The 23517-nt window shown below is 36.9% G+C and overlaps 2 protein-coding genes and 1 non-coding gene across 4 annotated transcripts in view; 2 read left to right on the forward strand and 1 right to left on the reverse strand.

The window, feature by feature from the left end:
- Window positions 1–18131, reverse strand: part of Map4k5 (mitogen-activated protein kinase kinase kinase kinase 5) — a 113279-nt gene extending 95148 nt beyond the window's left edge. Inside the window, exon 1 of the mRNA XM_076850272.2 lies at window positions 17929–18131. Coding sequence (XP_076706387.1) covers window positions 17929–18036 — 108 coding nt within the window. The 5' untranslated portion in view covers window positions 18037–18131. The remainder of the gene's footprint in view (window positions 1–17928) is intronic.
- Window positions 14298–14370, forward strand: Trnav-cac (transfer RNA valine (anticodon CAC)). Its single transcript has one exon. It is a non-coding gene; the product is annotated as a tRNA-Val (tRNA).
- Window positions 18132–18703: 572 nt separating the features above from the next.
- The window catches only part of Atl1 (atlastin GTPase 1), a 68444-nt gene continuing 63630 nt past the window's right edge, over window positions 18704–23517 (forward strand). For both annotated transcript variants that reach the window (XM_076848269.1, XM_076848270.1), the window contains exon 1: window positions 18704–18797. The gene's annotated coding sequence lies outside the window, so the exon portion shown is untranslated. The remainder of the gene's footprint in view (window positions 18798–23517) is intronic.

Raw genomic sequence — 23517 nt, forward strand, 5'->3', positions numbered from 1 at the left:
AAAAATAAGCCATCCAGCCATGAAAAGATATGGAGGAAAATTAAATCTACAATGCAAAGTGAAAGCAGCCAGTCCAGCTACATGACCTTCTGAAAAAGGCAAAACTAGATAGGCAGCTTAAAAAAAAAAAAAAAAAAAAGGTAATAGTTGCCAAGGGCTTAATAGGGGGAAAACATGAATAGGTGAAGCAGAGAGGATTCTTACTTAGGGCAGTGACTACTCTGTATAAAACTATAAAGATAAATATATGTCATGCATTTGTCATAATAGAAATTTTGGTTCGATAACTGTAACTGATGTACCATACTAATGCAAGATGTTAATAAAAGGGGAAACTGCAAGTTAGTAGGGGGTGGATAAACATAACTATGTATTATCTGATGATTCTATAAATCTACAACTACATTAAAAAATTAAGTCTATTCATTTTTTTAAAAATATATAAAAATTATTTATAAAAATATGTATATTTTCTCGGCTGGGAATGTTGGTCAGTGGTAGAGTGTTTGCCTAGTATGTGTGAGGCACTGGGTTCAATCCTTAGCATCACATAAAAATAAATAAAATAAGGGCATACACAACTACCAAAAAAAAAAAAAAAAACCTCTACACACACACTTAAAAATAATATATTTTCAGACACATTTATGAGTCTGTTTTAAAAATTAGAATCAATACAAATATATCGTTTCAACTTAATAGAACCAAAATGAAGACACAAGGACACCTTGAAATTTCTTTTGGAGGGACTGAGAAAAAACATATCATTGGAAGATTTGAAAAACAATCATAGAACCACATAAAATAAAGATAGTATTTTAAATTTTAGCCACACTATGCAGAAGACAAAATATATGTAGTTTTAAAAGTAAAAAATAAAGAATAAAAACTATGACTCCACTGATAAGAATAAATATTTAAATATCAGTCTCCACTTTGAAGACATATTTTTGTTCTCTCCAAATGAAGAACTGATGGGCAAGTGTTTGTACTCTGTAATTTTCCAGCTGGATTTTTAAAACAGAAAGCAGTACCAGGCTCTTTTATAATGAAAGGCAAAGAGGCTTTCATAAAAAAAGATCTTCTAAACAGAGACTTTACAGATTCAATTCAAGAGATCTTCCAGAAATTTAGCTATACAATTTCACAATATAAACCAAAGCAGTTTTGGATTTTTGAATGCCAATTTTTGAAATCCAACACCTCTCTCCAAGAAGTTAGATGCTATATTCTCAAGTCTTTTTTAACTTTTACAAGAATCTGAAGATTGTACATCGTTTACAAAAGGAACTAACTCACTAAAGTACCACAGCACCTCTAAAAAGAACCTATATTTAATTCCCATTAATTTTAGTAAGTTATTGGTATGCAGTGATAGTCAAACTTAAGTATAATAAACACCCAGAAATTCAATAAAACATATCAGTACAGTTACATATCTTAGTTAACTCTGACTAAATGTTTCCAATTAAATTCACCAACATACTTTCTGTTCATGTATTAATTCATGTTTGGTTTTTTTTTTTTTTTTTTTAGTTTTTTTTAGGTGGACACAATATCTTTATTTTATTTTTACGTGGTGCTGAGAATCGAATCCAGTGCCTCACACATGCTAGGTGAGTGTGCTACCACTTGAGCCACATCACCAGCCCTTAATTCATGGTTTTAATTAAGTTTACTACAAGTATTTTAACTCAAACTCTCATGTCTTCTATATTTAATTAACAATAAAAAGATGCCCATAGATTTCCATTTGAACCAAGAAAACATTTAAAGATCCTGATTTTCTTAGTTACGTCATTTCCATTTCAACAACATCACACAGTTGCCACATTTTGTAACTGGTAAACTTTCCCACCTGCTGTGAAAATTTTAATGAAACTAAAAATTATTAAAGAAAGAACCTAAACATTTAAATACAAGTTTTCAACACAGAATTGGAAGATATGATTCCATGCATTATGCATCAAAGTAGCCATGAAGTTGGAAGAGAATTTTTTTAAAACTGGGATCAGAAAAAAAAAAGAAAAGAAACTGGCAAGTAAGGACAGTCATCATAAATCTGTGGCAACCAAGATGGTCACCAGGAAGATAAATAAAAAAACTCATGTATTTCTTTTACTGTTTCTCACATTAGGCCCACATTCTATTTCCAGTTAACTTTCTTCCTGGCATGCTTTTAGGGTTACAAAAGTTTTCATGAAGCCAGCTTGTTGAGAGCCACAGCCGAAGGGGCTCCAGCAAACTTTCAGACTGCCAGCTGATGATTGGCTCACAGCGGCCCCAGCAACATCTAGCTGATTGGCTCCTCTGCGGTGATGCTCATTGGGCTGTTTCCCTGCCCTTTCAGACCATGGAGCTACTCATTGGGGGACTTTTTTGGCTCCGCCCATGCGACCCAGCCAATCGGCCTCAAGAGCAGGAGGATTGTGGGAGGAAGAGGTTGTTGGGGTGTGTGGCTTGTGGGAAGCCGGTGGTGGCAGTTGGGCTCTGAGGGTTTTTTCCTGAGGAGCTGTTTTGTTTATCTTGTGTGGTTCTAAAAATAAAGTTAGTTTCTTTTGACAAGTGGCTTCAGTTTTAAATTTGCCCCCTTCCTCCAAAAATATTCTTTAACATAACAGTAAATCCAGAAGTCTTAATATTTAACAAATTATCTCTCTAGTGGTCAGTAACTGCTCCTCAGGGTCAGAATTATGCATCTCAGATTTAATAACAAAACAATACAAAAGTGTCAATATAGCAGACAGAAGGTATAAAAAATGCAAAGTAACTGGTTCAGTACAAAAGAAAAATAGTCAATTTTTTCATAGGCTATAACATCTCTATACCTGATTCTGTCTGTCACCCTCCACCCTACTCCTAGTACTGGGGTTTAAATCCAGGACCTCATACATGCTAAGCAAATGCTCTACCACTGAGATACATTTTCAGTCCTTTTACAATTTTTTTTCATTCATTCGTTTTTTAGTTCATTCATTCATTCATTGGTACTGGGAATTGAAACCAGGGGTGCTCTATCACCAAGCTACATCCTCATCCCTTTTTATTTTGATACAAGGGCTTGTTTAATTGCCCAGGCTAGCCTTGAACTTGGAATCTTCCTGCTTTAGCCTCCGCAGTTACTGGGATTATAGGTAGATGACATCAAGCCTGGCTATACCTGATTCTTTATGGAACACTATTTTTAACTGGTATATCCACCAATAAATCATGCTGAATACCTACTAAATGCCAGGCACTGTTGATGATACTGGGGATGTAGTAAAACAAAACCAGTTCCTGTTTTCAAGGAGGTTTTATCAGTTGGGAGAGAGAAGTGAACAGTAAACACAGTGTAGTGTGAGGAATGCTCTCAGACATGATTCAACTGGGTTCTGAGCCCAGTTAAAGCAGTTCAGAGAAAATGTTTCCAGGAAAAAGTAAATCTAAATGAAACCTAATAAAAGACATTCTTGGCAGGAGTGGGGGACAGGGTAAAGGATTATGCATGACAGAATTCCAAGCAAAGGTATAATGACAGGAGAAATCATTGGAGTTCAAAGAAGTAAAATGGTCTTACATCAAGGAAACCCAAGACTCTGACAAGGAAATAGTCAAAGAGAAGATTCCTTTGACGTGTACCTACTATCTTCCTGTAGCTATCCTGTAACTAATGTCTTGGATACCCTTCCTTGTTCTTACAAGACTTTCCTCTCTAACCCTTCTCTTGCTCCATTTCTGGTAACTTGAACACTTAGATCCACTCTCTGATTTCTCCTTCCTGGGTCTATCAGAAACTTGCTTTCAAATACTATACTTGCTGATCATCACCTCATCCCTTTCAACTCACATATTCTAGTCTTCCCATTCAACCAGGTTCCTTAATTTTTGTGGATCAAGTTATTGCCAAGCTGATTTCCACACAGTTATACAAGCCTGGACAGGTGTTCTCTCTCCATGGAAGTAGGCCATACAGCAGGGTTCCTCCCACTACCAGGCACACAAATTCAAAGCCTGAAGCCAAAATATGTTCCACATGATTTATATCTCAGATCACACTAAGGCCTTCTGCCCAGTCTGTTCAGATACTTACTTGTTTCTGAAAAGACTTTTCCCCACTCTGTCCTGATTTTGTTAAACTGATTTTTATTAAAAGAGGGTTCCTTGCAGACAATTATTTAAATTGAGCTAATTATCTGGAAGTCCTAAAAGACAAAAGGAAATGAAGAACAGGGCTTGTATTTTAGAGGGGAAGAAGTTAACTTTCAATCACTACTAGTGATTGCAACGTTTTAAAGAATAATTTGGGGCTGGGGATGTGGCTCAAGCGGTAGTGCGCTCGCCTGACATGCGTGCGGCCCGGGTTCGATCCTCAGCACCACATACAAACAAAGATGTTGTGCCCGCCGATAACTAAAAAATAAATATTAAAATTCTCTCTCTCTACCTCTCTCTACCTCTCTCTCTCTTAAAAAAAAAAAAAAAAGTCTATCTTTCCTTCCTTCCTTTCTTTTAAAAAAAAAAAAAAGAATAATTTGTTCACATACAAAAACAATAAAAAGATAGTGCACCAGGATCAAGTGGGGTTCATTTCAGGGATACAAGTTGGTTCAACCTATGGAAATCAACAAACATAATTCATCACATCAACAGCCTTAAAGACAAGACTCATATGATCATCTCAGTAGATGTGGAAAAAGCATTTGAAAAATGCAGCACCCTTCATTTTCAAAACACTTGAAAGGGATAGTAGGAATATACCTTAACATTGTAAAAGCTATATATGCTAAACCCAAGGCCAACATCATCCTAAATGGAGAAAAATTAAAAGCATTCCCTCTAAAAACTGGAGCAACAAGAGGATACCCTCTTTCACCACTTTTACTCAACATTGTCCTTGAAACTCTAGCCAGAGCAATTAGAAGAAATTAAAGGAATACAGATAGGAAAGGAAAAACTCAAACTATCCCTATTTGCAGATGACATGATTCTATATTTAGAAGATTCAAAAAACTTCACCAAAAATCTTCTAGAATAAATGAATTCAGCAAAGTAGCAAGATATAAAATTAACACCTATAAATCAAATGTATTCCTATATATCAGTGATGAATCCACTAAAAGAGAAATTAGGCAAACCACCCTATTCATAATAGCCTAAAAAAAAAAGATAATAAAACATTTGGGAATCAATCCAACAAAAGAGGTGAACGACTTCAACAATGAAAACTACACAACACTAAAGAAAGTAATTGAAGACCTTAGAAGATGGAAAGATCTCCCATGCTCTTGGATAGGGAGAATTAACATTGTCAAAATGGTCATACTATCAAAAGCACCATACAGATTTTAATGCAATTCCTATTAAAATTCCAATGTCATTCTTCATAAAACTAAAAAAATCAATCAGGAAATTCATTTGGAAAAATAAGAGACCCAGAACAGCTAAAACAATCCTTAGCAAGAAAAGTGTAGCAGGAGGCATCACAATACCAGACCCTTAACTTACACTACAGAGTCACAGTAACAAAAACAGCATGATATTGGCACCAAAACAGACTGGTAGACCAATGGTACAGGATAGAAGACACAGAGACAAACCCACATAAATACTGTTATCTCATACTACACAAAGACGCCAAACAAACTTTGAAAAAATGATGGCCTCTTCAACAAATCGTGTTGGGAAAACTGGAAATCCTTATGTAGCAAAATGAAATTAAACCCCTATCTCTCACCCTGCACAAAACTCAACCCAAAGTAGATCAAGGACTTATGCATTAGACCAGAGATCCTGCACCTACTAGAAGTAAAAGTAGGCCCAAATCTCCATCATGTTGGCTTAGGAACTAACTTCCTTAACAAGACTCCTAAAGCACAAGAAGTAAGATCAATAAATGTGACGAATTCAAACTTAAAGCTTCTTGTCAGCAAAGGAAACAATCAATAACATGAAGAGAGACCTGCAGAATGGGAGAAAATCTTTACCACATGCACCTCAGATAGAGTATTAATCTCCAAGATATATAAAGAAGTAAAAAACTTAAGACCAAAAAAAAATAAATAACCCAATCAATAAATGGGCTAAGGAACTGAACAGACACTTCACAAAAGAAGAAATACAATTGATCAACAAACATACAAAAAAATGCTCAACATCTCTAGCAATTAGAGAAATGAAAATCAAAACTACACTGAGATTCTATCTCACTCCAGTCAGAATGGCAATTATCAAAAACACAAGCAACAATAAATGTTGGCAAGGATATGGGGGGAAAAAGGTACACTCATACATTGCTGATGGGACTGCAAATTGGTGCAACCATTATGGAAAGAAGTATGGAGATTCCTCGAAAACTTGGAATAAGACCACCATTTGACCCAGTTATCCCACTCCTCAGTATACATCCAAAGGACTTAAAATCAGCATACTGCAGTGATGTAGCCACACCAATGTTTATAGCAGCTCAATTCACAATAGCTAGGTGCCCTTCAACAGATGAATAGATAAAGAAAATATGCTTATATATACACAATGAACTATTACTCAGCCTCAAAGAAGAATGAAATTATGGCATTTTCTAGTAAATGGATGGAGCTGGAGAACAACATGCTAAGCAAAATAAGCCAATCCCAAAGAAGCAAAGGCCAGATGTTCTCTCTCATATGCGGATGCTAATTCACAAGGGGGTGGGCTAGGGAAGAGTAAAGGTACTTTGGATTAGACAGAGGGTAGTGAAAGGAGGGAAGCGGGTATGGGGGAAGAAGGAAAGGAGAATGAATCGGACATTATTACCCTATGTGAATATATTATTACATGACCAGTGTACTACATCATGTACAACCAGAAGAATGAGAAGTTTTACTCCATTTATGTATGATGTGTCAAAATGCCGTCTACTCTTATGTATAATTAATTAGAACAAATAAAAAGAAAAATTTGTCAAAATCCACTAAAACTTTAAAACAATTTAAAAAACTTAATTCTAGAAATTTACTTGAACAATTAATGATGGTAAGAAAAGATTCTGCTCAAAGATATTGATCACAGTATTTTTTTCTAATAGGGAAATATATAATAGATTAAAACTATACAACCATATAATAAAATACACAATTATTAAATATGTATATTTACTCTTGGGAAAAGTTGTAACACATTGCTTAAAAAGCACAATGACCCAATCTATACTTATATAATTTATATCTATACTACGTTTAATGTTTAGATCCTTAATATGAAATTTCCAAAAGTCTAGAGACAATGTTTACCTTTTGATAAAGGAGGTTTAAGTAATTTTTCATTTGTTACCATTTCATAGTTTTCAAAAATGAACATGTATTACTTCAAATGCATTTTAAAAATAAAAAGATAGGAAAAAGGAGGTTGTTGACATGGAGGCAAGGAAGGGAGAGGCAAACATAAGATGAATCCCAACTACAAACTAATGCTAAAAGAATAATAGAAAATTATTTCTGGAATAACATCTGGTAAGGAACACAGGCACCTCTACCCACATAATCGTCATTAAGAGTTAAAAAGCTTAAAATGCAAAAGTTGTTAATAATTCATCAAAAGTCACATTTCTAAAAGATAATATTAAGTCATGCTCACACTGAATTTTAAGATTCTGATAAGAGAAGGGATGTAGGGGCTAGGGATGTGGCTCAGCAGTAGAGCACTTACCTAGCATGTGCGAGGCGCTGGGTTCAATCCTCAGCACCACATAAAAGTAAATAAATAAAATAAAGGTACTGTGTCCATCTACAACTAAAAAAAGAGAGAGGGATGCAGGGGATAAAGGCACAGGGCACCTAAAAGTAGGGGTGCATTTGCGAAAGAGGAAACATACTGGCTCACACAACAAAGTTGGAATTCACAATCCTGCTCAGGCAGTACTGTTTTCTTTAAACTAGGGGCAACAAAATAAGTAATGCTACAGAAGACAGGTTATTCTGTTTGCCAGCAATAATTACCATTTTGCTTATCTTAATTTATAACAGCATCACAGAATCTAGCCTATAGCACTTAGTCTAAGTAACAAAACCATATATACCAATTTTTAACAAAATGAAGACAAGAGAACACACCAAGAAAAGGAACAGTTTCCATTTTTAGTTATTTATACTGTACAGCAGCTATCAAGCAAAGTCATCTCAATAGTAAAAACAAATCAAAATCACGCCAGGGCTCGGATTAGAAAACTAAGAGAAATGACCAGGAAATAACCAGGGAAAAGTACCTCTGAAAATTGGTGCTGAAATCCAAAGTTTCTATGCATATTCAAATCAGTCCACAGAATCCATCAGTTCTCAGCGCAAGTCTCAGCTGACCATCATGTATATGAGCTTCTAATGTACAAGGCACTGTGTTAAGGGTTGTGTATTTAATTGTTAAGTAGTGAATTTAAAGATGCAGTCCCAAGGCAGCTTGGGATAATAGAAAAAGCAGAAATTATCAAGTCAGAAGATAGATCCAGAGCAGTAGTACACTTCTTCTTGGATAAAGATGACAGCACATCTGTTCACTTACCTCAGAAGATTATTGTGAGAAAGAAATAATATACTGATCATGAGAGGGTTATGCAAACATTAGTCACTCTTAGTCATTTTAATCTGATTTTATTTTTATAAAATGTTGGAAGGTGGGGGCCAGCATGACTCATGGGCCTAAACACCTACCAGGATAGACCTGGCTATCAGATGGGGTTCCCACATCATCTTAAAATCTCTGTGGGAAAATAAGATATTTTATAGAAAAAGAGCCAGGCTAGGCCTAAATTCATCTTGCCCTTTTCACAGATTTACCTACTCTCTCTAAATTAAGCACTACTTCACATAATTAGAAAGCAATAACCTTTTAATAATACTCTAACACGTACAAATACTTAAAATGATCCAGTACTGCCAAGTGACAGTGTCTGCTCCAATTTATCTGATCTTGGACTAAGTTCTCAAATTGACAATGAAGTCCTGAAAATACAAGCATCACTTGTTAACAAATTTCACATTTCTCTTCCTGTGCTCTTGATCTAAAGACCACAACTTAAAGTTTATAAGTGAGACTTTGTAAATTTTGAAAGCAAACTGGAAAAAAAAAAATCAGTTAATTTGCATTCTGTCCTATTCATTTTTATCAAAAATGCTGAAAGCGATGATTAAAGTGAGAATGTTGAGCCTATGCAAAGGAGATGGCACTATTTTAGGTCTAGCTTCGCCAAGTTCAAAGTACTTTACAAGTCCTTTATAATTTTCACAACATTTCTACAGAAGCAGAAAGGAGTTGTAAAATAATCAGCTCCCAGCTGTTATCCAAGGCTTCACATTCACCATCAGAACCATGTTTTTTTCCTCTCTCTTTGAGATGAGGTCATGCCATATTTCATGGTCTCAAACTTTGGGTTTAGGCCATCATCCTGCCTCAGCTCAGCCTCCCGAGTAGCTATGACTACAGGTATGCATTACCATGCCGGATACGTTTTCTTTTTAGAAAGTCACAAAATAACCCTACTTTTGAACTATAAGAAAAATAAATACTAAATAAGATCTTAACTGAATGACTTATAAAACAGTATCATAAGAAATGTACCAGAGCTATCAAAACATATGGCAGATAGATATGACTTTTTTTTTTTTCTTTTCTTTTCTTTTTTTTTTTTGTGGTGCTGGGATCGAACCCAAGGCTTTGTGCATGCAAGGCAAGAACTCTACCAACTGAGCTATATCCGCAGCCCAAGATACAACTTCTAAGGGACAGAAAAGGTCTCTCTGAAAATACAAAGCTAAACAGAACTGTGAGCAGAAGATGAAAGAGGAAGAGTGCTCTAGAAAAAGCATCATTTCATCTTAATAAAACATTTTATTGTATAGCAACCTTATACAATCTCTATTTAAATAACTTTCATTAAGACATCCATTTGCTTAATAAAAACATAATTTTAGATTTTTAAAGCATGATCTTTCATCTTTTTGCTCCTATTATTAACTTGTTTTTCTAAGTTATTCACTGGAAATTGGTGCTGAAATCTAAAGTTTCTATGCATATTTCATATTTCATATCCCAATATGAAAACAAATAGTCTCTCATAATGTCAGATGACTAGGACACAGAAAGGAGACATAGTTCAACTGTGATATTATCAAAAATCAAGAAAGTAGGTGATGTTTTGGTATCAGCTATCAGAGATTAACAAGTATCACACACATCCATTCTCTATCAATTTCTGATATTAGGCATCCTGATAGATTTAAATCTTAATGGGACTTAAAAAATTTTTTTGTAGTTGTAAATGAACAGCATACCTTTATTTTATTTGTTTATTTTTGTATGTGGTGCGGAGAATTGAACCTAGGCAAGTGCTCTGCCACTGAGCCACAACCCCAGCCCCCCCCACTAACGGGATTTAAAGATTGCAGAATGCTGTTGGACAGAAACAATATAAAGTTACATATCCTTTGCTTACCAAATCATACTTTTTGTGACACAGAACTTGGTAAACTACATTCAACTGCTGAATTTAATTTGAAAAATCACAATGAGATGTGGGGATGCATCAAAGAGATGAAGTAACAACAATGTCTATATCTTAGTTCTCTGCCTGCCCCAAAGGTTCCGATTTAGCTGAGGCTCAGGTTCAGGAGATTCAATAAAATAGATATTTAAGACTTCCTCTGATCAATGAGGTATCCCCTTGGCTAATTCCCTCAGCTCTTTCAAGTCTTTCTTTGCTCAGATCTAACCTTCTTAATGCGGCTTATCTTGACCAGCCTTATTAATTTTCCAACTTGCCTCTCCCATTCCGGATCTCCCTTAAACACGTTCAGCTTTTCTTCTTTAATCATGTTTTCATCTCTTTCTAACATATTACACCAATTATCTATTAAGTTCTTTTTCCCTACTAGAAAGCCAGTTTATGATGTCAATAATCTTTGTCCATTTTGTTTACTTGATGAATTTCCCAGGATAATGTCTGGTCACTTAAGAGCCCCTCTATAATAATTTGTTGGATGTTGAATATTCCTTTGCACCATGTCATCCCAGTTCTTCAATACTGCTCTCCACTCATCAAAGTGCCTCATTTGACCATGCTCACAGGGGAATAACTGAGGCTGGGAATCAATGAAGAAGGCTCTACTCCAGAGGGGGAGGGAGGTTTTTACATTGATTCCCTACTGTAGTCCCTCCCTAACAATCTCATCTGCAAGTTTCATCTACTACCTTTTCTAAACATTTAATTCCTTCAGATTATTTTTCTTTCTTGCTTTGCAGAAGTCCTTCTCTAAACTCAGCATTTCTCTTAATTATCTGGAATAAATGAATGCTATAATCATTCAATTTCAACGAAAGGAAAAAAAAACAGAAATGGAAAAAAATATCTGCATGCCTCTTCTTTTTCCTGGTACAGCTAAGCTGCTTCAAGGAGCAGTCTACATTCCCTCTACTTCCTTGCTTACAAGTCACACCTCAACTCTTACTGAACCCTTTAGACTCCTTCCTCACATGACCACCCTGTTGCTTACTTCAAGACATAATTTATTAAGCACATAGTATGTGCTAGTGCTATGCTAGGCCAACTGATTCAGTAGTAAACAAGATCACTGTGTGCATGTAGTTTGAATCTAGCAGGATGACTGACAAGCAAAAATGATCACTGATGAATAAGTATCATGATAAAAATGTAGAAGAGTGGGCTGGAGTTGTAGCTCAGTGGTAGAGCACTTGCCTAACATGTGTGAGGCCCTGGGTTCGATCCTCAGCATCACACAAAAATAAATAAATAAAATAAAGGTATTGTGTCCAACTACAACTAAAAAATAAATATTTTTAAAAAATGTATAAGAGTTTTGAACAATAATAAAAATAAATTAATTAAAAAAATGTATAAGAGTTATGAAAACATACATTAGATAGATATGACTTTCTCAAAGGGACAGGAAAGACCTCCTTGAAAATGGAATGTTTGAACAGAAACCTGAAGAGAAGGAGGAGGAAAAAGAGTGTTCTGGGAAAAGAAAATAGTATCTGCAAAAATCTGAAGAACAGAGAGTAGAGAGCACATCAAGAACTGGAAGAAGTTCAGTTTGACTATAGTGTTGGGAGAGGCAGGGCCCTAAAAGGTATGTCAGTAAGACTTTAATCTGTAATTGAAGTCATTCTGGGAATGACACAAAACCTCAGATTTATATTTTTGGAAGATTATGCTCCTCAATGAAGTCGGAGCAGACAGGAATAAGAATGAAGGCAGGAGATGATACAGATGAGCTCTTAAAACTTGGTTCCTTTGTTTCTTCTCAGAAACCTTCAGTATATTATTTTCTCTTTTCCTTCTAAGACTATATCCTTCCCTCAGCTCTTCTATAAACTCTCGGGGGTGACCTCACCTATATGTCACAGATATACACCATAAAGTAAAGATGACTCTTAAACATACACCCCTAGTCCAGAGTGACATTTCCTACTGCCTAACAGACATGCACTTAGACATTACCTATGTCCAAAACCAAACACAAAAATCTAGAACCCACAAATTTGGTATTTCCTAACTTTGCTGATAACACAAATTGAGTTACCCAAGCCAGAAATTCTAAACACCATCTATTACCCATCTTACTGATCCCCAGGTGTTTTTGATCATCTTCTAAGCATAACTCAAATCCATCCCTTTCTTTCATCTCCTGTATCAGTGCCTAAGTTTATGCTTACATAAGTACTCATATAGATTATTCAGAAGCTGAGTTCTATACTTCTAGCCACTCTTTATAATCCATGCTCTACACCAAGAAAGATTTCCATCTAAAGTGTTTCTTCAGTCTACAGGAAAATGGCCAAATTATTTGACATGACATATGAGGTCCATTATCTGGTCTTTTCCTGCCAGGAAACAGCTTTTGTTCTCCATTTAGACATCTCCACCAGGTTTGGTCACATGGAATCTGGAATGAAGATGTATATCACTCAAAACTCATCATGGTTTCTCAGGCCTCCAGGTGTTTGCACATACCATTCTCACAGTCTGGAATATCTTCTCCCATCTTGTCCACCTAGAAACTACCCTGCATTTTTTAAAAATTCAATTACTGTCCTTTTTTTTCTGTAAATCTTTCCTGGTTCGCTCTCCCTTCTTCTCTCATCCCTAATAAACAGAGTCAAGCAATTTTTCCACTTCTGTTGCAGCACTTACCAAATTATGACTGTTTACATGTCTGTTTCCTGACAAAATTATATGTTCCTTGTTGATAGTGTATTTTCTCTTTCTCATGTCTGCATCTCCATACCCTAACACACAATCAGCACTCAATAAATATTTCTTAAATGAATGGATGCTTACAGGAATGTTGTGATGTATCAAGCTTTGTTTCCTTACAAGGGATCTTGGAGTATGTTTCATAGTGCCTAGAGTCATTCCAAAATTGTGACTATTGGTTTGAGGCAGAGAAAGAAAAGGCACATATAAAGGAGGGATTCATTACAGTAGACTTAGCTCATCTAGCATCTAGACGAACCCACAGAAGCATAAGACTACATGACAGAGATGTCTACACAGATTATATTAGCTGCAAAAAAAAAAAAAATCTTAGAAATAACAGGGGCTGGGGTTGTGGCTCAGTGGTAGAGTGCTTGCCTAGCATGTGTGAGGCACTGGGTTTGACCCTCAGAACCACATTAAAAATAAATAAATAAATAAATAAATAAAGGTATTGAGTTCATCTACAATTAATTTTTTTTTTTAAATTAGAAATAGCAGGGCTGGGGTTGTGGTTCAGTGGTAGAGCGCTCCCCTAGCATGTGCGAGGCCCTGGGTTCGATCTTTAGTACCACATAAAAATAAATAAATAAAATGAAGGTATTGTGTCCAACTACAACCAAATATATATATATATATATATATATATATATTAAAAAAATTAGAAATAGCAAATGTGAAACCTAGAAAGATTAAATAAAGGTTCACTCAATGGATCCCTCAAAAACAGTATTTTTGAAAAACATTCAATGACTAGCAAAAAATGTTGGCCATTCCAATCAAGTAGAAAAGGCACTAACACCATGATTCCTGTCACAAATTAAATACAAACGCCATTTTGAAAACACTAATTTAAAAACATTTAGAAAAAAGTCTGAAATAAATGATATTAAATTATTAACTATTTATTTTTGAGTAATTTTCTACCACCAATGTTATTCAACCAATACTTATTAAGCATCTATGTGCTTGCCACAGAGCAGTGATGTACAAGAGACATTCCTGTTCTCCTGGAACTACTCATGTCAGACTTTATAATCAATTAGAAAAAAGCAATGAAAGTAAAAATACAGCTGGGGATGTAGCTCAGTTGGTAGAGTGCTTGCCTCACATGCACAAGGCCTGGGTTCAATCCCCAGCACCACACACACACACACACACACAAAAACACGTAAAAAAAAAAAAGTAAAAATACATGGAATTGCCCACTCTAAATTGATATCCCACAAAAAGTAAAAAAAAAAAAAAAGAAAGAAAGAAAGAAAGAAAAAGATTCCTAGAATTTTTTATGAACTCTAGGCTGGAAACAACACAGTACAAAACCAAATAATGACTGCCCAAATGACATGCACTATTGATGTGACTGTTAACAAAATACAATAATTGTTCTCCATCACTGTATCACTGTGTACAGTAGTAGAGACACTAAATCTCCAGGGTTTCCCTTCCTGTTAGCACATTTAAAATTTTATAGTAATTATAAATAAAATTTGCTCAGTTGAAATTTAATCCATCCATCATCTACCACATTCCTTTTCTCTTCGTTTCTTTCCCCTCCACCATTTCCTGCTGTTGCCCTCAATGATTTAGTCTATTTATCTACAACAATCTTTACATTCCTCTTCTTTCATCCAAGGAACAGCCAGTTTAAGATTGAGGTTTCCTCTCTTGAGGATTCTCTGGAAAGACAGGAGCTTCACAAGAGATCTGTGGTTTTGAACAATGTAAAAGTAATTTACAAAGAGTCTCAAAGTTACAGTCTTTTTAAAACTCCTGCTGCATGATATTTTTCAAGTGTAAAAAAAAGTGGGGTAATATCAAGTACAGTAGTGATTCATTAACTTCATTATTCTTTCCTGTAATTATTTTACAAGTTTGTATTATGGATTGAAAATATTTTTTAAAACTTCCTAGTATTCTCAGATTATCACAAGCACAATAATAGTAGAATCACCCTGCCCAGTACTTCAAAAATTTAGCACTACCATCTGTATATTACATGTCTTTAGACATATTAAAGAGAAAATATAAATTGACAAAATTCCACAGGACTTAGACCATTGACACACAACACATGCTTTGAAATAGTTTTTCCCAGAGAACTCAAATTATTGAAATTTGTAATAAAAACAGATAGGATATCATAAAAGGCATTGCAAGAATAGAGTATTAAATGCTAACTTAACTGTTGTGATGTCAAAAGCAGATGCTCAGAGAACTAGGTGACAGAATCACGAAGTCATTTATTCATTCACCAAGGTTTTAGAAAGCACTTACTCTGTGCCAGGCATAATACTAGATGCTATTAGAGACAGAGCAGTAAACAAGACAAACATACCTTCCTGGAGTATGTTAGTGGACCAAGATAGATAAGAAAATATGAAAGGCTGAGGTAGTAGCTCAGTGGTGGAGTGCTTCCCTAGCATGTGTGAGACACTGGGTTCAATCCTCAGAACCATGTATAAATAAGTAAAATAAAGGTCCATTGACAAAAAATATTTTTTAAAAAAGAGAAAGAAAATGAGTAAAACATATGTTAGATGGTGGTAAATACAAAAATTAATACTAATAAAGTAGGAAAAAAGATGGAAAGGGTGTTAAAAAAAAAAAAAAGAGGAAGGAAAGAATCAAGTCATGCAGCTATCTAGGAAGAATACTTTGAGTAGAGGAAATAGCAAGAACAAAGGCCCAGAAGTGGGAAGATGCTTATTATGTTTAAGAAACAGCACATAGTGTTTGGGGCTTGTTGGGGAATTTGAGTAAGGTTTTCATGCATAGGAAATATAGCAAACAGTGGAAATAGCAGAGGGAGATGATTCCAGGTGATTAGAATAAAGAAAAGCAAAAGTTAAGGGGACATGGATGTGTTGAGGATGTTTACAAACACAGGCTGGCCTAGAGTGCAACACATATAAGTGTGAGCATGATTGTGAAGGCAGAGGACTGTGGGGGCAGTGGCAGGGTTGTGAAGGTGGGGTGTGACAAATGTTTAGTCTTGGATTCTCTGGTTAGGAGTTGTGGAAGAGAGACACAAAACAGGGAGACATCAGAGTAAAAAGTCCTGTCCCTTTAATATAATCTTTATTTTCCCTGGCAAGAACAAAATCTTGCACCAGATAGTTGCTTTAGTTGCTGTATCTACAAAGAAAAAAGGAGGAGATCTTGGGATCTTTGTGGGGAAAACACTCTCTTCAAATTTTCTTGTTGTAGAGAAAAGAAAAAATATGTAAGAATTGGAATTTACACTACTGTATAATTAACATGAACTGAACTGTTCTAAAACATAGTGAATCATAAGACAAAGATGACGAAAAAAACAGGACTAAGAAGGCAAACAGGAATTTCAAATTTTAAAGAAGGAATTCCACAAAAGAACTGTGGATAAACAATTAAGAACTAACTATATCTAATTTTAGATAAAGAGGAGGATTCTGTTACAATCAGGCCAATTTTGAATTCAAAGATATTCATAAGGACCTTGCTTGCAATTCATCAACCCAGTACCTGGAACATGGTATACTATAAAGAACATACTATAAAGATTCAAATGCTTGTTTAAGGAATAGAAAAACCTATTCATTGGAGCTCATCTCAGTAGAATAAAGCAGTGCTGGAGCTACCTTGCACCACCTTGAATTGTTACTATTAATAAGGGGGAAATTAAACAATAGCAAATAAGTAGGAAGAAGAGATGTTTTCCTTCCATATTCCCACCTGTGCAAAACAACAACAGAACCCAGAAGAATTTACTAGTTAATTCTCTCATGACACAAGGCCAATTCAGTTATATGCAGGATTGCTGTGTGGAATAATGGGCAAGAATCACATGATCAGGATCTAATATACAAAGCAAAGAAGCTTCCTTAACTTATATGCAATATATGAGTTAACCTATATGGGTTGCATTAATGTTCCCTTTTTGAAACAGAACAAAAAGCAATCTCAATTCCTTTCCTTTTGACCCTTCAAAAACTCAGATGACTTAAGAAACTGATTTGCTTCTCTACATTTTTTTTTAATCCTAAACTAAGAGTAACTCACCCTCACCAATTGTCTTAAGAAATACAAGTGTACAATAAAAAGACACCAGTTCTTATCCATTCATGGTTATGAGATGCTGTAAATCCTAAAGAGAGGAACTGCTAAAAGTAGGAAAAAACCCCAGTAAGTTAATATCATATTTCAAATCATCATATACATATGATAAAACTTCTACCAAAACAAAAAGCATCTTTCTACATGAGATGATGTTTGTAACACACGTCACTTTTTACTCAATATAAGACTGCTTACAGTTACAATCTAGAGACAGGGTTTCATATGGCTTTTTTTTTTTTTAAAGCCAAGCTCATTCATTAAAACAAGTTTTATTGTTGTTTTTTTTTTTAATGCAGACATTTTAATGTCAATATTCTTTCCTGTCTCATCACCTTCCATAAAGGATTGTCCATGCTAACGCTGGAACAGTCTTCACTACCATAACTACGCTTTAAAACCACAAAAAAGTACATCGCGGTTTCAAGTGTGGTTAGTTCTGTCTGTTGGTAGCAACAGTCCTGAGCCATGAACCGAGGGTGCTCTGAACAGAGTAAAAGAAACCCCGGTGGCTTCCTCCCCAAAATGCAACAATAAAAGCATCCTCCCGGCTCCCCATACTTGGCCAGAGGCGTCCCTATTCCCGGACCCGGCCGACCGCCCGGCCTCACCTTGTAAACGTCCCCATAGGTGCCGCTGCCGACCCTCTGGACGAGCTCGTAGTCCTGCTGCGGGTTCCGCCTCAGGATGTCCGCGGCAGGCCGCAGTGGGGCCTCCATCTTCGCTCAGGGCCCGGCCCCCGCCGGCTCTGCCTGAGGCGCCCCGATTCCCGCTAACGAGGACGAGCGGCGCCGCTTCCCAACATGGAGCCTCAGCCCGCAGCTCCGCCTGCACAAGGGACGAGCAAAGGCGGGTAGGCATCGCGGCTCCGACCTGGAGCGGCCCAGCGCTTTCCCTTCGGTCCCGCGAGAGCCTAGGACTAGGGGGCCGGGATGGATCCGGTCGCCTCGTAGCCCCATTCGCGCCGCGGCCCTTCCCCCTCCCCGGCCGCCCGCCGCTGCCCGGCCCGGTCTGCCGTCCGCGGGCCCCGGGCCGGCTCCGTACCTGAGAGGGGCTCTTTGTTGAACGCCGCGTCCGGGCCCTACTTCCTCGACGGCGCCCGCGTCCTTGTCCCTGCGCCGGCCTGCCGCTCCGGGCCTCGTGCTGCTGCGGCCACCCGCCCGTTGCAGCGCGCGTCCTCTCCAAGACCGAGGAGGCGCGTACTGTCGCTGCCGCCGCCGCCGCACCACGTTCCCCACCCGGGGCTGCGTCACCGAGAGACACGTTCCCGGCCAGCGTGGGTCGGCGCCCAGCGGCCCGCCCGAGCGCGCTGGCCGCGGGACCAGAGTGCCGCCCTGAGGCCTGTAGAGGGCACGACACCTACGACCGCGCCGCCGCGCCCCCCAGCCCAGCACGTCTTTTCGGAGCCTGGATTTTCTCTCCTGCTCACAGAGATTAGGGACACCTCCCGGGAAATCACCGAACCGTCCCGATTCGTCAGGTAAACATGGACGGTGACGGGCCGAGGGAGAAGGGTGGGCACGAGGGCGATGGAAACGCACTTCAATAAAAGGTACGTTGAGGACACTGGGCCAGAAGTAACCAGGCTGTGGGGCGGTGGGGAAGGAGGTGGGGAAGAGCCTGGTTAACTCAGCCGCGGCACACCCTACTGCACCTTCCGGTTTTGCAAACCATTCCTAGTGGTACCAGTTTGAGGCTGCACTGCTCACCTACACAACCTGTCCTTTACTGAAGTTTTTTTCTGAGACATTTCTGAAAGTCCCAGTTTCTAAAAGGCCTATGTCCTTGTTGGGCACAATGACAGTATTGCATTTTTAATGATATCAGAAGTTCTGCAAGGGCTAAAACAAACTACTGGCTCTGCCACTTCCTCAGTAAGTGATCTGGGACGAGACATTGTATCTGGCAACATCTCAACATCCTTATCTTAGCTTGAAGCCGGTAAGATTTTGCACCTGACACCCAAGAAAGAGTTATCAAGGGTTTTATAGGATTGTAAAGAGGGTTAATCAATTATAAGAGGTTTTAAAATACTTTACAATGCACAGAGTACTGAACAGGAGTTGGGGGGAGTAATTTGGCTGATATTTCACAAACTGTTTTGCAGTTTCAGTTCCAATCTCGTTCTGAAGGTAGAAATAAAGTTACTGGCTTCATACTGGTAATGTTATTTCTGGAGCCCAATAGAGATTTTCAATAGAAAAAAACAGATAACATTCAGCCACTGCATTTACTGACTGAAAAATCCCCAAAGAACAATTTGCAGATGATGACATGGCACTTTGAACATACAATTCAATTCTGTTCTTGGGAATTATACTCCTTATTGTTGACAATATAATCAATTGTATAATGTAGAAATTAAATTCACACCTTAACATAACAGGGAATATATGTATTTTCTTGTGCCTCATGCATAAAGGGCACTTATTTAGTGAATATAAGTAAGCCTAGACTTACATGCTCCATGGACAAAGCCTATGTGTTTGCTGCATTTGAAAAAATTGTTGAGGAACAGTTCCTTCTTTCAAAGATTCTTGGCACTTGTTTTGGTGGGCACATACTTTTGGCTTCAATGACTGAAAACCTCTTCATATGTTCTATTGGTAACTTAGTACTTATTTACTGTCCTAGATTCATTTTGGGTTCCCAGCCCATTGCTGTGCAGGCATACACACAACCTTATTGGATTGATGTTTTCTCCAGTCTGAACTGTATTTATTCTTATTTATAACTGCATTATTCCACAGAGAGTTTCAAACAGCATACAGAAATTATATACTTATTTTTATCTTGTATAAAAATGAGTAAGTGGGGAAACTGGCATGAGTTAAAGAGGGGAAAATGGGAAACCAGAACAATGCAACATATGGACCAAAGAAGAGGGTTTTATAATGTTTTTGAGATTAAGATGAACCAATTGATGGAGAGGCACAACTTTTCCTGATGCTAAGACTTCAGAAAGATTTATCTCATGAGCCCTCATAAAGTGGAAGTTCTGAATGCCTGGTTTGAGACAAGGATAAATATTCTTCTGACATTCCTTTAAGCATGTTATTCTTGATACACAATATTTAAAATGAATTAGTCAATAAAAAGTTTGAGGTCATAGGCTTCAATAAGACTCTGGAGTGCAGATATTTTATGTTGCCAGTAATTGCAGATCCATATGCTTTATCTATCAACCTAGAAGCAGATAGCATGGAAAAAGCCAAGATTCTATGCGGTGGTTTAAAAATTTGTCTGCTATAATCATCATTTTTACTTGTACCACAAATGATGCAAAGAGGAAAACATTTGCTTAATCTAACTCCAAAAGAATTTTAAAGATTTTTTTTAATACTGACTGAGTTAATTTTAACAAGATGAATGATGTGGGATGGTTGGTAGAAAAATTCAATTTCATTATAATAAAAGTATAGTGAGTAACTTAATTTTACATCTTAAATAATGAAGCATGTAATTTCAAGATTGAAAGTGATATAAAATAAACCATTTTAACTAACATTGTAAAGAAACTCTTACAAACTACCCAATTTTATAATGATAACATATGGAATAAGAATAAATATGGTTTAATAAGTTCTTCATCCCAAATTAGTTATCACATGTGTCTTCATAATATCTAGCCTGTAAATATTTAGCTTTTAGTCTTATCCATATAACGAACAGTCATGGTTTGCTCTATACTCTGAACTGTTTTTTCCTTCTTTCCAAGTTCTTCAGTAAAATGCTAATTGTAATTTGTGGCCTCTAGTTTCAAGTTCAACTTTAGCCAAGGCTAAACAATAGAAAAAATTGAGATCATGATATTTTTATTATCCATATAGCTAAAGTTCACAATTCATCATCCAATAGAAAATGGCCAATTAAAACCTTCAAGTGTGATTGGCAGAGTATAAGGAGGACAATATTTTTAGTCTATGGAACATATAGGTTTAAGAAATATAATCTCTCTATTTTTATATTTTTGTTTAGTTGTTGATGGACCTTTATTTTATTTACTTATTTATTTATATGCAGTGCTGAGAATCCAACCCAGTGCCTCACACGTGATAGACAAGTGCTCTACTGCTGAGCTACAACCCAAGCCCTAAGTAATATGATCTTTTGATGAACCTTCCAACATAAACTATTTGCAAAATGTAACTTTATGTGACTGAACTGACTGTTCCACAGAGTTGTTAAATATGAATTAATTTAATGTTGGAAGATGTTACCACAATTATGATTTGGATTTTCATACAGATGGTATTAAACTGTCCTTTTTATTACCAATTGTCTGTAAAGTCTAAAACAATATTTTCAAAGTATAGGAAAATTCTTATATTTTGTTCTGAAGAATAATAGAATATGTATCTTATTTAGAATCAGGATTCAGTCATTTTGAGAGCTTTAAGAAGAGGTGAGGAAAATACTGCACATTTATTTTTTTAATACAGCTTGAATTGGTCTTTGGATATGTTAAGAAGCTGCTGTTTCTATTGTTTTCTCACATTAAAATAGGTGAAATATGTACACCTGTAATCCTAGTGGCTCTGGAGAGGCAGGATGATTGTAAGTTCAAAGCCAGCCTCAGCAATGTAGCAAGGCACTCAGCAATTTAATGAAACCCTAACTCAAAATAAAATTTAAACAGTGGTCTGGGGATGGGCTCAATGGTTAAATGCCCCTGGGTTCAATCCCTGGTACAAAAATAAATAAATAAAAATTTAAATTAAATAAAATAAGTGAAATGTTCAGAAGCAGTATCTAAAGTGTATGTGTTCCTCACATACACTAGAACTGGGAGCAGAGGAGGACACCATGGCTGGCTGTGCCCTGTCCTACAGATACATAGCTCTTTCAGGATTCTGACAAATTCTCCTTTTGAAGATAGGTAAGATGATAATGGTTTTCCACTGTTGTTAGTCTCAAGGTGCTTCATTATCTCTTGTTGGTTCCCTTAACCCTGTCCTCATTTTTATAAACAGCCCTTTCATTAGATTCTCTTTCTGTATTATCTCTTTCTTCCCAGACCTGTGAATTGGTACAGTTACATGAATTGCAAATAGTATTAGAAAAAAACCTCAAGATGGCTTTCAGGGGTGGTGTTCTATAGCTGACAATTGCCTGTATAAACTCTTGGCCTAGGAAAATGGAACAATAGTATTCTATAGTATGGAGTGGCATCACAGTTATTTAAATATCTATTAGTAGTGACAAGAAATGGCGTGCCAATGGAGGACACAGTATTGAAAGTTCAATGTCTAGCACTTAACAGCTATGATAGTCATAATTACTAAAATTGTAGTGTCATTTGGCTGTTCTCACTGCTTTGGTGAGAACACACACATTCTCTCTCTCTCTCTCTCTCTCTCTCTCTCTCTCTCTCTCTCACACACACACACACACACACACACACACACACAGAAACAACTTGGATCCCATGAGGCATGAGTAGAAAACCAGAAAGTTTCTTTGACAGCTTTGAAGAAATTCATTATCTCTCATAGTTGCCAAGCAGAAATGGCTGAGGATCAAGCTCAGGGTCTGACTATACAGGCTTTGGAGTTGTAGTGTCAATTAAATGTGAGAAGTAGTTCTATTATGCTAAAGTAAGGGCACTAGTGGAGATCTGGGACTCTTTGACATGGGATGTTGGCATCTGAGCAGAGATAAATGAGGATGAGAACTCTGAACAAGAGTTAGAGCTTCAGCATAGCCAGGATGGAGAAGCCCAAGGCCTGGTCTTGGAGGAGAATGCTTGTACACTGAAGATGTTATAGGATCTTACCAAATACTTACCTGAAATTCAGATTTTATGTATTGAGTTGAGCATCTGAGAATCCTTCTAAGTGGGTTACTTGAAGCTTTTAATTAATAATAGGTTACAGTCTGTTCTGCTTGAGATGCCAGAATTTCTCATACTGAGAGTAAGGAATCTTAAGGTTCAAGGAGATGAGAATGTTGGATTTATTCTATTATGTGCATCCTGCTTAGTCATGTTTATTCATTCCACCTCTAGGAGAGTCCATAAAACTTGCTTTCATCAAGATATTGAGTGGGGGGGCACAGAAAATGTGACTCTTTTCAATGGGTTGGAGATGATAATGCCACTGTGAAATATTGAGATAATGGTAAAAGTCAGGTGGCATAACTATCAAAGACATGTTCAGTACAATTACTGTGATGATCCTCATGAAGAAAAGATATTCAAG

The sequence above is a fragment of the Callospermophilus lateralis genome, chromosome 3, assembly GCF_048772815.1.
Source record: "Callospermophilus lateralis isolate mCalLat2 chromosome 3, mCalLat2.hap1, whole genome shotgun sequence".
Taxonomy (NCBI): Eukaryota; Metazoa; Chordata; class Mammalia; order Rodentia; family Sciuridae; genus Callospermophilus; species Callospermophilus lateralis.